Source organism: Vanessa atalanta, chromosome 21, assembly GCF_905147765.1.
Source record: "Vanessa atalanta chromosome 21, ilVanAtal1.2, whole genome shotgun sequence".
Classification (NCBI taxonomy): domain Eukaryota; kingdom Metazoa; phylum Arthropoda; class Insecta; order Lepidoptera; family Nymphalidae; genus Vanessa; species Vanessa atalanta.
In genome coordinates, this window is record NC_061891.1 from 653,572 (window position 1) to 671,196 (window position 17,625).

The 17,625-nt window shown below is 35.8% G+C and overlaps 2 protein-coding genes across 3 annotated transcripts; one reads left to right on the forward strand and one right to left on the reverse strand.

Moving 5' to 3' along the window:
* Window positions 1–154: 154 nt before the first annotated feature.
* LOC125072498 (pre-mRNA cleavage complex 2 protein Pcf11) lies at window positions 155–14,107 on the reverse strand. 2 transcript variants are annotated; one of them, XM_047683159.1, is made up of 16 exons: window positions 13,915–14,107; window positions 13,622–13,836; window positions 12,328–12,453; window positions 12,084–12,236; window positions 11,417–11,584; window positions 11,101–11,238; window positions 9,530–10,154; window positions 6,321–6,474; window positions 5,936–6,237; window positions 4,282–5,841; window positions 3,860–4,196; window positions 3,546–3,772; window positions 2,980–3,200; window positions 2,630–2,818; window positions 2,072–2,243; window positions 155–1,588 (listed from the first exon to the last, which is right to left on the reverse strand). In XM_047683159.1, the coding sequence occupies exons 2-16, from the start codon at window positions 13,772–13,774 to the stop codon at window positions 1,227–1,229; spliced, it is 4,887 nt and encodes a 1,628-aa protein (XP_047539115.1). In that variant the 5' UTR covers window positions 13,775–13,836; window positions 13,915–14,107; the 3' UTR covers window positions 155–1,226. The 2 variants fall into 2 exon arrangements, with proteins under 2 accessions (XP_047539115.1, XP_047539113.1); XM_047683157.1 differs by having other exon boundaries at window positions 12,060–12,236.
* A 522-nt stretch (window positions 14,108–14,629) lies between these two features.
* On the forward strand, window positions 14,630–17,330 carry LOC125072334 (protein YIPF2). The gene is made up of 4 exons (XM_047682938.1): window positions 14,630–14,916; window positions 15,120–15,298; window positions 16,313–16,513; window positions 16,656–17,330. Exons 1-4 carry the CDS (start codon window positions 14,733–14,735, stop codon window positions 16,941–16,943), a joined length of 852 nt encoding a protein of 283 aa, XP_047538894.1. The 5' UTR covers window positions 14,630–14,732; the 3' UTR covers window positions 16,944–17,330.
* Window positions 17,331–17,625: the final 295 nt, after the last annotated feature.

Genomic DNA, 17,625 nt, shown 5'->3' on the forward strand with positions numbered 1-17,625 from the left:
AATATCTTTGATTTCTCCTTTACATTTTAAGTTAGTTATTCAAATAACAATAAGACAAAATAAAAGTACAATATTTCAATTAATTTTGTTAAAAAATAAAAGACAAATCATTCATAAAATTACCTTTATTTGAAAAGTAAACATAGTGGTACTTAACTTAAAAAAAATAAACCAGGCTTGTGAAAATGAAAAGAATTTATTTTTGATTAAAATAAAACAAGTCACATATTTGTGATATTTATTAAAAATTCGAATGCTATTTTCGGTGGTGTCCCACATTCATGTTTTTAATCAATGGATTTTTTTAAAGGAAAACAATAACAAGAGATTCCTTTACCTAACTTAAAACCATACAAATGTAAATACTTTATACATAAGTTACACAACCAAAATACAAACATTATATACAACATCTATTTACACATTCTTAATATACACTGTGATAGCACATTGTCTTATAAGAGAAAACGATTCACACACATTTAATAATGTATATGTAATTATCTTAATTTTAATATCACATTGTTTAACATAATGGTAATTGTTTACTTACAATATGTTAGAAGTACATACAATTTATCAAATGTTCAAATTAATTAATTAAATTTTTGGGTTTTCATTTTTCAGCAGCATTAGTGGACAATATTTTAAAATCGTAATGTTACATTAATAATGTACAAAACACTATTTACTATTAAAGAGTAAGATAAAGGTTTTAAGGGTCAATATTAAATTTTTATTTAGTAGATAGTCGTGAAATGCTACTATAAAAGAGAAGCTAATTTATTTAGTTTAGGAAATTAAGTTTTGAAGATAAATTATAATATAATCAATATTATTCATAATAATTAAATTACTATCTCTTATGTCCACCAAACTACTACTGAGTAAATGGTATTTTTTTTTGAGCATATTTTCATTTGAATCAAAATACATATTGTTATACATGTACTTAGATTCCATTTGAAAATCTAGTTTATTATGTTTTTTTTTTTTTCAATATTTCAACAACAAAAGCTAAGAAATATAAACAAATATATCAAATCAAGTCCCAACATTTTTCTAATCTTCAAACATTGTAATCTAATCAAGTAAACAATCTTAGGCAGTGACATAGTTAACATCAATTCCTTTGTCGCAAATCCTCATAACACTATTCTCAGTCCACATGAGTTCAATCACTTTTTAGTTAATTACAATCACTTTTACTACAGAACACTTTTCATTTACATAATGGAGCACAACCCTGACAATTCACTGCCTTTCTGCACTGGCGGCTGCCTACTCAAATGTACGCCTTCAAGTGACGGTTTCAATTTGTATTCCAACTCTGGTTCCTCACCAGGAGGTAAGGGTTCATCATCTACGCTTACGTCCTCCAGTATTTTTTCTTCCTGATTATTGACAAATGATGGTATAGATTTGGAAATGTTGATGCGGATCCCTCCGAGTGGAAAAACCGGCACGGAAGTGGCGTCTTCGAGTTGCATATTGCCGTCGATCGATGACATCACCGTGTTGTGAGGCACAGTTTCGATTGTCGGCGGCATTATGCTTTCAACCTCTGCTGTAATTATTGGTTCGTCATCTGTTGGAGATAGCAGATAAAATATCCTTGTTATTTTTGATCATTAGGAATATTGATAATTGGTTAATAGTTACTCTCATGTAGATGTTAATAACAAAAATGAATACCCTGACAATAGCAACACCATTCTGATGATCCAATAAACAACTTACAGAAACAACAATCATGTAATAAAAATTAGGAAAAAATAAATGATTAATCAGTTCAGATTATTTTTTAGAGACATTAAAAGAATGCATAAATAGAAAGCAGGATAGACATATGACGCAATTGTTAGGTAAGATATTTAAGGTTTAAAATACATCATCATATTAAGTTTGTTTACAATATTATAAAAAAGAATTAGATATTCAACGAAAAAACAATTTTTTTCACAAATCTCATCTTTTTTTTATAATTAATAATTTAACTCAAACTTTGTCTACTCAACTATTAAATTTTATGAAAATTAGTATACTTTTAATCTTTCAACAAATATATTACCGGGATCAACGGGTTCCTGTTTGATCTTGATATTAGCAAAATCAACCTCCGCCTTTTGGTCACGGCTGGCTCGCTCTGCAGCGGTTTCGTCGTCCGTATCCACGTCCTCAACAACAACTTGTTCCACAGGCTCTGCCTTTAGCACTACATCGTCTTCATCGCCCTCGTCGATCTAATTGCAAGAGAAATAAATAGATATTATAAATACCATATTCTCATTTCTAATCACTAACTAAATATAGCCTTATTGAATTGAGAAAAAAAATAAAAATCAGATGGAACAGTTATCGGACAAGAACAAAGAAAGTTCATGCTCCAGACAAACGTTTAAGGCTTTAAGTGCTTTTCAAAGGACAGAAGTGTGAAAACTACCAATTTCCAAACTTTGGAGTTTGATTTGATAATTTCATAGCTTGATTCGGGATTTGAACGAATAAGTTCGGAATATACTGTTTTATAAGCCATATCAGCTACTAGATCAATAAGGCAGTCATAAAAAAAGAAAATGTGCCAACATTGTAATAAAATACACATTACTAGGTTATAAGGTATCCTCACCTCAAGAGGTTCCGTCTGCTCAACCTCCGGCTCAACGACCTCCACAACAGACTCGCAGTCGGACTCATCCGCATCGTCTACTCTCACATCGTCGTCCTTTATCTCGATGGCCTCAATCGTTTTATCCTCTTCCACGGAAGTTTCCATTGGTATTTCTTCCTTAGGCGGTTCCTCTTTTGTTAGAGATGCCTAAGGAAAAAATTATATGCGGTTAATTCGGTAGCCTTTTTTACAGCCAAAAATTAAAAAAATACAATTACCAGGATATTATTAATTAAAGAAGTAAACATTTCTTCAACAAACGTCAAAGTCTACTCATTTGCGTCTGTCTATTTAATATCAATATGCACCTTATAGTCCTGCAGACACAGCGGGTGGTAGTAGAGCAGGTCGTGACGCACGGAGTTCCGCAGATGCCACTCCTCCTTGTCCTCGTTGTAGAACTGCTGGAAGCGGTCCCCGCACAGCGCGCAGTGGTGCTGCGGCGCGCCGGCCGCCACGCTGGGGCTCTCCTCCGCCTCGCCCGCGCCCTCGCCGTCCTCTGCCGCGCCCGTCTCGAACCAGCTCTTCTCTGTGCCGAGTGCAATGGGACGGCGGTCAGTCATCGATCGGTAAGTATATTTACCTTATTTTTTAATTTGATATACTAATGTTAATCCCGCACCTCTCCTGCTACCGTTTTTCGATTCCAGCGGTCGTCAGAAATACGTTTTATCCCTATACTATAAGATTCAAATAAATAAAAATATATTTCGAAACGAGTAGACTAATTTAAGAAAGCATTTTTGAATCGACATGGTATTATAGTTCATAAGTGTGTGGGAAAAAAGTGATCTTTCTCATTGAGCCCCAACGCTCAAATTCCGACGGGATGGCTATCCGGAATCGGGACGGGCGCCGAGCGATCGCAGCATACCTCTCTCCTCCAGGTCCTCCAGCTCCTCGTACTGCAGCCAGTCGGACAGGTCGTAGTGCCAGTGGCGCGAGTGCGCGCGGCGCGCGGAGTCCCGCTCGCGGCGGTTCTGGCGGAAGTGCCAGTCCAGGTGCTGCGAGTAGCGCACGGTGTGCTCGGGCGGGAAGCGCGCGCCGCAGCCGCTGCACTGCATGCCGCCGTACAGCTTGGCCACGATGCCGCTCTGCTTGCTGCGGACACACCGAGCCACGGTCACGACTTGCGTCCCAACAGTACCGTTACAGTACCTGCGTTAGTATAGCCGGGTGAGTACTTACACTCGCAGTGTTTCAGATTTGAGTAAGTCCACTCTGTGGATGACATTTTTGTCTTCCTTAGGTTTAGGTTTGACATCCTCGGTCTTTTCTTGCTTCGTCTCCGGTTTGGCGTCGTTCAACATCGGGACTATGCCGGTGGCTACCAGCTTGGCATATAGATCGTTGACGTTGATCGTCCCGAGCAGTGGTAAGGAATTAGCCGGTTTTTCTGCTGGGGTCGATTCGAGACCCGGAATTTTGCTATCCGACTTGGCAAATAAAGGCTCCGCGGAGCTGTATTCGGAACTGGACGCTGGTGCCATACTGGTCGGCATTAAGCTGGCTAACATGTCGAGACCTGTTTACGAATAAAGTTTAGTTATTATTTTGTTAAACAAAAAACACTGACCCCTAGCATAAACTCATATAGTTATCTTATTTACCTTTAATTTCAACTTCAGGACTGGGCGATTCTTGAGATGTTTCTAATGGTTCTTCTACTTTCACTTCCTGTGTGTCATCTTCGTTTTCATGCGTCACGGTAGGTTCTTTTCTGATTGGTAGAACAGTACCCTCCATATCGACAATCTCTATTTGACCAGGCTTAATGTTCTTAGGCAAAGCAGAAAAACGCACGAAGTATTTTTCCCCTCCAACGAATATTGGTTTTGGGAGGTCACCAAAGTCAACTTTAAACGGCTGCTCATTAATAAGAACTGTACGCAGGGAGTCGACGAAGCGAATTGTAAAGAATTGACCATTAACGTGAAACTTTTGTACTTTTGCATCCAAATATACAGGACAAATATTAGTTGCGTTCACAATTAGATTAATTTTTCCAGCTACTAATTCAGTTCGCTTAGTTTTACCAATATCTACTTTAGGCAAGGGTCCCTCCAGATGTATTAAGCGAGGCTTACCGTCAATTATCACTCCTAAAGGCTGACCACCAAAGAAACATTCGTACCATCGACCATTTATATATAATTCTCTGGTTGGGGCTCCGAACCGAATATCGAACACTTGATCATCAATTTCAACTTTTTTGTAGCCTTCGTTAAAAGATAAAACAACCGAGTCTTTATTATCAAAGGTAACTCTCCTGGAGCCTGGCAAGAACTTTATTTCACGTGGGTCATCCCAATCCAACATAATAATTGCAGTTTCACCGTAAAATCGAATTTCTCGAGGAATATTGTCTATTTGTATCGTTTTAACAGGATCTTGATCAATGTATTCTAAAATTTTAAAATCAGTAGGTGGGAGATTGTATCCTGGGGCGCCGAGTGGAGGTGGCGACGTTGATCTCTCGTAAGGCTGAAGTGGAGAATCTCCCTGACACATGCCTACTTTTGGAGTCGGAAGAAGAGGCATTCTCGGTTCAAAAGGTGGGCGTGGTCCTCTTTTATCAAATTTTCCTCTAAAGTATGGAGGAACCGGACCTCTGAAACGACGCATTCCGAACTCTTCTATCCTAGGCCTGGGCTGTCCTCTCCATCTTGGGTAGGGTCCCATAAACATAGGCATCATGGGCGGTAAAGGAAACATAGAATTGCCACCATCCATATGGTCCCCGTTGTGCATCCTCATATCTGAATCTTGACGTTGATGATTTTGATTTTCTGGCGCAGTATCCATAAACGGAGCCGGTGTTATTCTTTCATCAATATCCCCATAATTATTTCTTTCTGATGGTGAACTTCTTGGAGAGGAGACTTTATTTTCTTCCTGTATATGTGCTTTCAGTTTTCTCTTAGATACTTCCAAAGATTCTCTTTGCTTAGCTTCTTTAAGCTTTAACTTTTCATTGAGTTGAAGAACTTGATACATTAATGCATTATATTGGTTCTTGTCTAGCTCACCGTCGCTAAATTGTTCTTTAGCCTGATTCATAATTATAGATATTGTTTTTTTATGATCTTCTGCATCAAAATCTTCTACGTTATCGGTTCTTGCGTCCGGTTCTTCCGAACTAAATGTACGACGTCGTTCTTTTTCTACGCCTGCAAAGAAAAAAATCAAGAAAATATACATGTTGATTCTTGTATTTTAATAATAATCAAAGGTAAAGTTAGACTTAGTATAAAATTTACATACTTGGTGATTTACTGAATAATAAAGGTCGCCCAAGACCATCCTTCCCCTTTGTAGCTTCTGCTAACTTCGCTCTAACGAGATCCAATTTTGATGGAGTTTTCTTTGTTTCCTCTTTTTCTTTTACTTCCTGCCAATCTTTCCTCGGTGATCTAACAGGAGAAATTATATCGTCTTCTTCGTCTTCAGGGTCTAACTTGTTCGTCGCATTTGAGTTATTCTCGGTTATTGATGGCGGCGGAGGAGCGCTTACTTCCTCTACTTGAGGTAATTTACGAAGATCTACGTCTTCGTTTCCAAAGAGACTGCAAAAAATATATATATATGTATAGTGGTAAAGTTCTGTTACACCGAAACATGTCCTAGCAATATTTTTTAACATACTTACATATCAAACTTTTCATGTTTATTTTTCTTAACTTTTCCCTCTAGTGCCTCAGTAGACGATCTTTTCTGAGCAATAGGTGCAGATTTTTCTGTAATAACGGGGTGTAATACCCGTAGATCGACATCTTTATTCTCTGGAACTATCTCTGGTGGATCTGAAAACACGACTCTATTTATTGCAGCTTTAAGTCTCAACTTGTTTAATCCACACATTTTTACCTGCTCCTTTGTTCTCTCGTTGGCAAAATAGGGACGTTGTAAAATGTTTTTTTTTTTTAGTTCGTTGTCTGATTGAGAGTATACGTAATAATACTGCCTCAATTTAAGGTAAGTGTTTGTAAAATTTAAAGATTTATTATTTATCTTCAGGCGCACTTCCACGTTAATAGAGATTTGTGTTGTGTAATATTCGTTTGTTTTCCAGTGAGCTGACATTGGTAAATGTGATGATAATGCGTTTATAGATAGTGTTTGAATTTTAAATCGGATAAAATATGATAGTTCAGACCAGAATTCAAAATAATTGTAATAATATGGATGTTTATGTATGAAAAATCCATTAAGATGAATTTTGATTAGTTCAGTTAGTGCTTTACTCGATTAATTATTTGCTACATGACCATATTTAAACTTTAACAAAGATTATAAATATATATTTTCTAATTTATTTCGTGAAAACCATTCCAATACATTAAAAAACTTTAAAATATAAATTATGAAATAGCAAGCTTAATTCCCATAGCACTCCAAGATTATAACAACTACCTTTAGATTGAAATGATTTACGTCCTCAACGGACGTTATTTAATCAAACACATTCAATTACTGTTAACAAAGTGTGTCCGTACTTTTCTCAAAATTTAACGTTACGAAGAAACATTTATTAGAAAAATATGGTATTTTAAAAAGTTAAATTTAATTACCAAAACTCATTAAAGTGATTGTGCTTTACATCACGTACTTTATATAAACTATGAAATAAAAGAAGCGTACGTGTGAATAAATAACGTTTCTGATAGTGTTATGATAATTCAATTGAGTTGGTTGCAGTAAAAATTTTCAAATGATCGTAGGTTACATAATTGTAAATCCCATCATAATGATAATCGATTATTTGCTATAAACATTCAACTATTTGTAGTTACATACGGAAAAATAAACAAAAAATATATTACTGGGACATCATTTGAGCATCAACTAAGACAAATATTTGTGGGGTTTAATATCCACTGGAGACGAGTTTCCTTGAAACATTTTCAATTTTCAACGAAACTACCAATAATACGGCACTATCTCCGAGCTATTAGGGTACGATATGAGCAGGTGTTTTGCTGCAAGCAAATGTCATAACATCCAAAGATACCCAAAAAGCTGAAGTAGCGATGGCTGCTGTCCGAGAAGCAGGCTTCGAACGGATTCAACACTCCAACCTGATTGACAAAACTAGGTCTCAGTGGCATGTCGTTTTCTGCAGCTCGAGCAGACATTTTGTAAAGAAATGGTTGATGTAAAATCGTTTTGAAAAGAATAATTAGATTTAAATTTATCACATTCATACTATGTTTAATATTAGATTTATCCTAAGATAATTACCGTCATATTGTACAATACTTATTATTGGTTTTGCATCACCCCTCGTACAAAAAAATACGTTCTTTTTTAAAAAGTTAAAATTTACATTACTTGTGTGATGAACAAAACTCTTAAATATTATTTTTTTTTTAATTCTGACTAGGGCGTATGCGGTAATGCGACGGAATTTAAACATTTATAATGTCTTAGTTAAAAGAAAAAGAGTATTTTAATGATAAATTCTATTTCACAATACATGCTCAAGAAGATACGTTTCTGTCTTGCGATGTATTTTAATTTTTGTACTTGTAGCTTCTATATAAGTGAATACTAAGTAGTTTAGGCGCGCTTAGAATTTGCTATGTTCATCGCAACGACGCTGTAGCTCAAGAAAGAATACCACTTGTAGTATGTGTACCTCACACCTACTAATTACACCACAGTTAGGTTTAAGATAATATTTCAATTTAAATGGCATTTGATTGCCATAAATGAAGATTTATAACTACACAAGCAGTAACAAATCCTACTCTTATGTCTCCTATATGAGTTTTCACCCTATCGTTGTATTGTGCAAAACGTCGCATAACTTGAACATAATATCGTCTTGTACTCTCTCTACTCATATGTAAAAGGTTTAGTACGCAACACTTTCCGTGGCTGGTTCTTCAATATCTGGCAGTCCCCACGTCGGTCCAGTCTTCTATCTCAACCGTCGTGTCCATCGTGCATGAGGCAAATTTCATCCACCATTTTCTTCTTAATCACTAACTATTCCATTCTTGGTGATGCTACATTTATATTTCTAGACTTAACAGTATAAAAGATTGTCGAAACAATGTATTTTTTATTGAATCAAATATTTTTAAAATAATTTACTGAGTAACTTATATGATTTAATGGAAAAAGATTAAAATTGATTCAATATTTCTATAAAAGTTTTAAGAATGAAAGTAACTTGTGGTTGTATTCAAAATTGCTAGCAATCAAATATAAATCTAAGATTATGTTTGAACTCACTAAGCAGAATATTTCAGTTAAAGTTCAATAAAACAATTTAAATTAGAGAATAAATTATACTAAATCTCTGATAAACTGTTCAAGAAATTTCCAAGAAGGAAATCTGAGAAAAATTGTGTAATTCGTTACCAGCTTCTCAGTAGAAATATAAGTCTTTCAAAATAATAGTAGTTAGATAATTTTACATGACAGAAAAGTAGAAACTTCGTCAGCTCACTGGATATCTCGTTAGAATTTAGAATTTATTGTAAATTGAATACACAAAACCAAAAAAATTTATTAATTAAAAACAAGTTTACTGTTTCAAATTTTAAAATGATTCTTCCTTTTGATAAATTACTCTGATTCATATTCAAAATATTAATATGGAGTCGATATTTTAGTTTTATAAGCATATAATAGATGAATCTGAACGGTCGGGTGCTTATATTTCTCTATACGACATCAACGATACTTAGTCTAAGAAGTAAAGGGATCAAAATCCTAAACGTGACAATATGAATACTCCAAGAGATGAAAAATATTTTATTTCCACACAGCGTTTCGTCGTCTTACAGCCTAGCATCACAGTCGGACTAGAGCTCCGTATCGGGTCGGGGCTAAGGAAGGTCATCTTACTTGCGGGCGCTCCGACGGGCTCGGCCGGGGTCCCGTCCGATCGCTCGGGGCTCTCCGACTTCTCCTTATTGCGGCGCATGTAGCGCTCCTTGTGGTAGTTGCGCAGCTCCTTGAAGGCCACGAGCTCGGGCGGCCGCGCGCGCGCCTTGGCCTTGCGCTCGCGCCCGCGCCGCGCGCGCTTCTCGGGCGCCGCCGCCGCCGCCGCACTCCCCCCCGCCGCGCCCCCCGCCGCGCCCGCGTCGCCCGCGTCGGTCGTGTCGCGCCGCTTCTTGCGCTCCGGCTCCTTGCGGCTCAGCTTGGGGATGGGCGGCAGGCGCGCGGGCGGGCGCAGGCGCTCCACGTAGGCGTCCAGCGCGGCGTCGGGCGCGGCGGGCGCGACGGGCCGGCGCCGCGCGCGCGCCGCGTCGCCGCGCACGTCGATGGTGATGACGTTCTTGCGCTTGGTGACGGTGACGTCGCGCTCGAGCGGCTTGATGTCGAACACGTGGGGCGCGATGGCGGGCGGCGCGGCGGGCGCGGCGGGCGCGGGGGGCGCGGGCGGGCGGCGCGCCAGGCGCGGGTCGCGGCGCGCGCCCGCCAGCGCGGCGCTCACGGGCGCGATGCGGCTCGCCGGCCGGTGCACGGGCTGCGGGACGGATTCTACTATTGGTCCGCGTCGCAATTTATGTGCGCCGAGTAACCGGTTCGTTTCACTTGAGAAGGCCGGTCATTTATGCATAGGAGGAATAGAAAAGATCCAGTAGTCGATCCTCGAGGGACCCCCGTACCTCTAAGTATTTTTCCTACCCTACCCTACAATTTCTATCGTTAATTACCGAACCAGTTGTGAGTTGAACCAAAGAGGAATATAGATAAAATGGCACGCAATTTCAAACCGTGTCGACTCAATAGCTTTTGCTATTAAATTTTTTACATAATATCGTGACATTGTCACGGTCCTCCGAAAAGCAAAAAATGTACTGTATGAAGTATTAACTAACAAAAAAGCAAAAGCAAAATCACATCGAGGCTTGTTTTAATTTGTTAAATATGATAACGTCGACCGGGTTGAATTTGACAATTGTTATTAAATAATTTTATTAACAATGGCCGATTTCGACCACAGCCGAAATTCTCAAGGGAGCTGCGCAGATGTTTTAGTGCACAAGTGTAAGCTCCAATACATTTGTATCTTCTCCTCGCTCTTATAATCTTATCGTTCAATCGTGTAACTAAATTATTATTATAGTATTGATAGGGCTGAGATTGCCCTATCAATACTATTCATAAATACACTGCACATGTCTTGTTGATCACACGCTAGTAGTATGTGATCAACAAGAAATGTGCAAACGTTTAGAAGCTTAATGTATACAATGTGTAATAAAAAAAACTCAAGTTTCAATTTAAAAACGGATTTGCCTTCGATGGGCAGCATATTTAACACAGGTGAAGCACATGCAGCTCAAATGATTCTCATGACAGGACAACTTAACCTAGCTGGTTTTTAGTCGCTATTATTGTCAAAGTAATTATGTAAACTGATTTCAGATTTGTTAGTTATTATTTAAACATATGTAAAAAGTACTCACCGGTCCGAGCCTCTGCTTGACGGATAGCGGAGGGTCGGGCGTGGGGGCAGGCGTGGGCGTGGGCGCGGCGGTGACGGCCGGCGCGGGCGTCGGCGTGGCCGTGGGCGTGGGCGTGGGGCGCACGGGTGGCGCGACAGGCTGTGGGAACGAGACAACTGATTACTATGTTACTAACCGAATGTTTCACATTTCGCGATTACGTTTCGAAAACCATTTATTCATGTAAAAAATGTACGCAACGTCTGCTGCAAATGAATGAAGAAATTTTATAATTTTCGATTAATGAAGTCAAAGCGATAAAAATATTGATATTTACCATTTTAGAATTCTTCTCCGCCAGCTGCAGTTGCCGCCGGGTCTGCTCGAGTTCCATCTCGACCTTCTTCCTCTGCAGCATGAGCAGCTCCTGCTCCTTCTTGGCGAGCACGCTGCGCATGCGCTCCTCGTCCGCCGACAGCGGCGCCGCGCTCGTCGTGGGCGCCGCCTGCGGGGGCGGCTTGTTAGGGTCGAGTCGACGTGTGCCGTTCCATACTCACACTTTACACGGGACAGATCCCATACTACGGTTACGAGTGTATCTTATAGTAATAATCATATCTGTAATATATGTCGGTTCAGTAATTCTTTGTCTTCTTTCGTGAGATTAAAGAGGATGAGCAAAAAATATCATTACAGTCCATCATCACTACATCATATGAGCAATTTAAATACTTTTATACTTTAGAAATACCAATGATAAAATTTATGTTTTTGAGATTTCATTGCTGGATATTACAATTTAAATAGGATCAGTTCTTGCAACTAATATATAAATATAACTACTATTACGTTTCCAACAAATGATAATAAGCAGTCAACAAATACCCTCGCATGAATACTTTCGAAACAACATCAGGGTCATACGTGTGATATGCTTGGAATAAATATATACATTAAAACATAATCAACTAAAAAAACACCTTTTTCAGAAAATTTGGATTTACATGGATGTTAGACTGTTGGGGTTGAGCTTGAATCGGCCAAGCGGGATCAATTAGATTCACTTTAACGTCCAGCTGATACAACTTCATTGACGGAAACACCTCATGCCAAGTCTCACGAAGTTTGAACATCTGTGAACGTACTTTTTCATCTACCTGTGAACATAGACACTGTTAAAATCAAATTAATAATAAAAAAAAAAATACATTAACATAATTGTGTGATATGATACAATAAAATATATACCTGTTTGAATGTCTTTGTGAAGATGTTAACGATGATCTGGGAGAACTTCTGAGTGTATGCACCTCCAACATTCTTGATAATGGAATCAACTAAATAGAGAACTGGCAGCTTGATGTCGGGAGGCACCTGTGTGGAGGAAAAATTTTGTCTAATCCCAAACCCCTGGGCTGGCCAAGTCCATACCGGCTTGCCCAGTCAATGACGACAATGAGTTCCATGAATATTATTTGTCTTTGATTACTGATGTTGTGGTGCAGGAAATAATAATACAAAGTTTCTTTTGACAACGGTTTAATTTTAATGACACTTGAAAATAAATAAGAACTCAGTTTGTAAAAGCGTTTATTTTACAACATCTTGGTACACAACCAAAAAAAATCAGTGAGGTATGTGTTTCGTTAATAACATACCCATAAAGGTATATGAGATAATGGTTATTATGATTCACAACAGGTATCTCCTATGAACATTTGAAAACAAATTGTTTAATGAAAATGGCATAAAATTATAATATCCTCAAGTTTCTCAAGCTACAATCTACAATTTTAAATATTTGATCAAAGATTATTTGAACTTTATAAAAACTTTTGGAACAAGAAATTTTGTTTCAATATAGTTAATACAAAGACATTTATTTAAACATAAAAAAACATAAACAAACTGTCCTTCAGAAACACACTTTGTTAAAAAACTAATTTAAAATATTTCATGTAAGCACATAGTAAGAAAATAAAAATAAATTTCTAAGCAAATGAAGTCTTGGCAAATTGGCAATGATTGTTCTAAAATCTATATATACTTTCTTTCATCTTTCATAATAACGACATGGTGAAATATGAGACAATAATCGGGGAATACACATATGGTATTAATTTTACAGTTTAAAACTAAATTTACATTGAAATCCTTTCCATTTTAAATAAAGTAAAAAGAATTACAAGATCTAGAATTACTAATAGAACGAAATGTTAGTTTCAAATTTAAGTATATATACAAATAAGGCGCAAATTATGCACCTTTTTTGTTTACTCCCTATGTCAAGAAAGCAATAAAGACATGTATATTTTATCTAATCTACATTACAGATTGTGAGCTTGGTAAAATCTAGATATTCAAGTTAGGAGATACCTGTTTGGTGCCAGCAACTGGTTACAAAGATCATATAATCGCACAGTGAACACAAACGCACCCAAGTGTGCGTAATCACCAATTTGTGACACTTTCTCGATAGCTAACGTCATAGCGTGGCATTTCCAACGCCAGCCGTTCGCGATATTTAAAAATGCAAATTCACCTTCTCCAAATGTTTCTCCACGGTTTCAACGATAACCCCTGCGTGCTCTATATTCTCTTCTGCGAGTATTGTGAGCATGTTTATCAGAGGTTTGCTGTTGACGGTCAGATCCGCCAAGCTGGACGCGTACTCTTCCGCTATTTCCTTTGCCATGTTTCACAGCTACTACTGTAGCATGGACTATCATACCAAACTATATCTTCATAAACACATCGCTGTAATTAAAATGAATTCACAGTTACGTGGCTTTTCAACATGGCGAAATTTTCCAAAGCAACACGAACAAAACTTACGTTATCGTAGATAATGACTTAGAGACAACTGAGGTTGCACAATTTATTGAGTAAACTCACGTACAGAAAGATATACTCATTTTGAGGATTAAATCACGTTTGAAAACATATTTTTATAATGAATTAATTCGAAAATTTCGATGTAACTGCGTGCAAGATGTAATTTCTGAATCAAGATGGCGTCTGTCTGTTCTGCCCGTTTTGTCTCTGATCTTTTTTAACCCACAGATTATCTAAAGGCTTTGTAAGCATGGTATAGACTATTCATCATTTTCTAAAAAACATATAAAAAAAGCTTTGTTATTTAAAACTTTGAATTTATAACTGCTTAAAATGTATTTAATTTTTTAAAAGATATTCTATTATAGGTATAAATATTTAAATTTAATAGTAGTTAATTTGAGTTTTTTAGTTACCTATTAAGGTATATTTTAAATATTATATATTAAAGTCAAGTTTTATTTAAGAGTTTATTGTTATTACTAATAGTAATAAATAGTTTTAACCCTCTGGGTACATAATTTCTATAATTCTATACATTACCTCTGAAATTCTGATTCAGTCTACATAAATGACTTAAAGAGAAAAATTAGAATACTAAATGTATTTTTAGTTATGCAAAATTTTATAAATACCAAAATTTATAAAAATTTGCAACGCAAGCACTGATAAGGTTTTTTATCTGGTAGCACAAAGCACTATGACTGTCTGGTGCAAAGTGACATTAACTTTTGACTTACATGGAATAAAATATTGTGTATAGAGATTTGTTTCAAAACATTCATAATAAATAAAAATCTTAAAAATATAACGTTATAATGGCAAATATAAACACTGGAGAGTTATTAAATTTTCAAGATTATTCTCCGGAACATAATGAAAGAAGTGCACGAATCGACGTGGAGGCTGTCCATACGAATCAATATAACAATTCCATGTCTAATTCAAGTTATACTTATGAAGAGCCTAAAATAGTGGAGGAACCGCAGTCTGCACCGCAAAGTTAGTTTCTTAAAGTACTTTTATCTAATATATAAATTACCATTTAGTGAAATAATTACTCAACCATTGGATATAACTTTTACCTACAAACAAATTAATTTTATGATAACCAAGTAATAAAATTTAGTCTCAAATTTTGTTGCTTATTTACGCCTTTGAAATTCAAATTTTCCTTAATTTTTACTCTGTTCATAAATTTACAGCCAATCACAACTTTTGGACGATAGAATATTATCAAAAATATTTTGATGTACACACAAGTGAAGTGGTAGAGCGAATAATATCATCAGTGTTGCCTCAGAAAGTATCTCGAAATTACTTTGATGAAAGGATTAAGGGCAAACCAGATTTATATGGGCCAATTTGGATATCTGTTACTCTGGTAAGAATAATACTAATTATTATTACATAGAGTTGACTGTTGGAAATTGTTTATTTACCTGATTGGTATCTATGAATATACTATGTAAATATTGTAAATTTTATCATATACACAAAAACTATTCATTCTGGGTACTGTGAACTAGGTAGGTATTATACATAGGAATGTAATCTACTTGGTACTAAAAATATTCCAATCTTCTTAGTATCTCGTTTTATAGTAGTAAACAATGTTAATTTTATGTAATATTGTGGGTTGTGAACTATATTATGTAATATACAGTGGAATCCGTCTATAATGACATCGAAGGGGATTGACAAACACGTCATAATAACCGGACGTCATACAAAGTGTTTTGTAAAAAATATATATATATATACATATATATTTTGCACGTAATAAGTACATATGACATACATGTTTCATATGTATGTACTATATTTTTCATATTTTAATGTAAGTAATCTGTAATTTTTGCCTGCTTTTGTTTTTTTAAATTTTTTGTAATAACAGTCTCTAATACTGTTGTGTATAGAAGACATAGCCATGGTCAAAATATCATTTTCAATATTGCTATGAACAAATCTGCAGACGACCTTTGAGTGACAATTACTTACTCAGATTAAAAACAATGAGCCGAATGGTGCTGAACGTCGCCGAGAACATTACCAAAGGTGTAAAGAATCATGTCGGTCACTATAACCGGACACAATTTATTAAAAATGGGTCATAATAAGCGAACTGTCACTATGAAAGAAGTCATTATATCCGACGTTTTTACAAAGAATTTTATATGAGAATCAAATTTCATGGTGTAAGTACATCACAATAAACAGTTGGTCAATAAAGGCAGAGTCATTATAAGCGGATTCTACGGTATATAATAGTAATTTTTTTTAAGGTATATTTGTTATAGTAATGTTTTTTGCACACTCTATTATGATTAACTATAAAGTGAAACTTATTAACAAATAATAAAATGTTTATATTGCAATAAAATAAATTATATTTCAGATTTTCACAATAGCAGTCAGTGGAAATATTGCTAATTACCTACAAAGTATAAATAAAGCTGTTATCTGGAGGTACAACTACCATCTAGTATCTTATGCTGCCACAGCTATTGTCTGCTATGTTTGGCTAGTTCCCTTGGCTCTGTGGGCTGCTCTGAAGTGGACAACTGTACCGGACGGTCAAGATGAAATGGAGACACAGGTTTGTAACAATATTAAGTTTCTATAATTTTGTTCAGGTGTTATTTTCTTATCTTAAATGTATTTATATCAATAGAATCTACCAGATAACATTATCTAATAATGAATACTATACTATAATTTTATACATGTAATCTTTACAGACACAGAGCACACCAACGATGATATCACTGTTTTGTCTCTATGGATACTCCCTTTCAATCTACATTCCTGTAGCCATTCTTTGGACCATTCCAATATCATGGCTTCAATGGCTCTTAGTTCTCATGGCGGCATTAGTGTCTGGAGCTGTACTTATATTTTGGCTCCTTCCAGCATTGAAAAAATCAAAATATTTTCTTATTTTAACTGGTGCAATAATTGGTTGCCACTTTTTATTAGCAGCTGGATTCATGTTGTATTTCTTCCATGTTCCAGATTCTCAACCATAAAGCTATATAATATAAAAATGTGATGTATGTATATAATTTTATTAGTACTTATATAGCACAATGTATAGTTATTCACTTTAAATGTGATTTTTTGTAAGATGTATTCTAATATTAACTTCTATCCAATATAATTTAACTTCTCAAGTAATTTGTTTTTGTCTAATATTGATAAATACTATGTAATCTTCGAATGTATACAGGATTGCCTTGAGTGGGTGCATCTAATTTGGAGATATGGATATATTAAACATTAAAAAATATTTATTGATATTTTAACTTATGAAGGATATAACATTAAGAAATACTATAGTTGTATGATAAATCAACATTCCTCCAGGACATTTAGTTGTTTTTTTTATACTAGTAATATATAATAAAAGAAAGTCATTTAATTTTTTTAATTGAACCCTAATCCTGATGAATAAATCTTTATGTACAAATTCTGAAGTTCTTCAAAACAATTATGGTAAAATATTGTAATCAATCAAAAAATGCCATAAAGAATGAATAGACCGAATATTTGTTTAATGTTAGTTATTAGTTATTGCAAATTATTCCATATGAGATTCAAAACATTTGTCAACATCAAACACAACAAAAGTCAAACACTTGAGTAAGCTTTGCATGCAGTAGAATGTACATAAAGTCAAAGAGAAATATATATACGTATTTGGTTAATTAA

What these genes read in the sequence shown, in the direction of transcription:
- LOC125072498 (XM_047683157.1), bottom strand. Translation starts at nt 13,774, where the DNA reads ATGGCAAAGGAAATAGCGGAAGAGTACGCGTCCAGCTTGGCGGATCTG. An exon ending in TCACAAAGACATTCAAACAG is followed by an intron (nt 12,237 to 12,327) that starts GTATATATTTTA and finishes CTATGTTCACAG; the next exon opens with GTAGATGAAAAAGTACGTTC. An exon ending in GGAGGACCTGGAGGAGAGAG is followed by an intron (nt 3,201 to 3,545) that starts GTATGCTGCGAT and finishes CACTCGGCACAG; the next exon opens with AGAAGAGCTGGTTCGAGACG.
- LOC125072334 (XM_047682938.1), top strand. Translation starts at nt 14,733, where the DNA reads ATGGCAAATATAAACACTGGAGAGTTATTAAATTTTCAAGATTATTCT. An exon ending in ACCGCAGTCTGCACCGCAAA is followed by an intron (nt 14,917 to 15,119) that starts GTTAGTTTCTTA and finishes ATAAATTTACAG; the next exon opens with CCAATCACAACTTTTGGACG. An exon ending in TTTGGATATCTGTTACTCTG is followed by an intron (nt 15,299 to 16,312) that starts GTAAGAATAATA and finishes ATTATATTTCAG; the next exon opens with ATTTTCACAATAGCAGTCAG.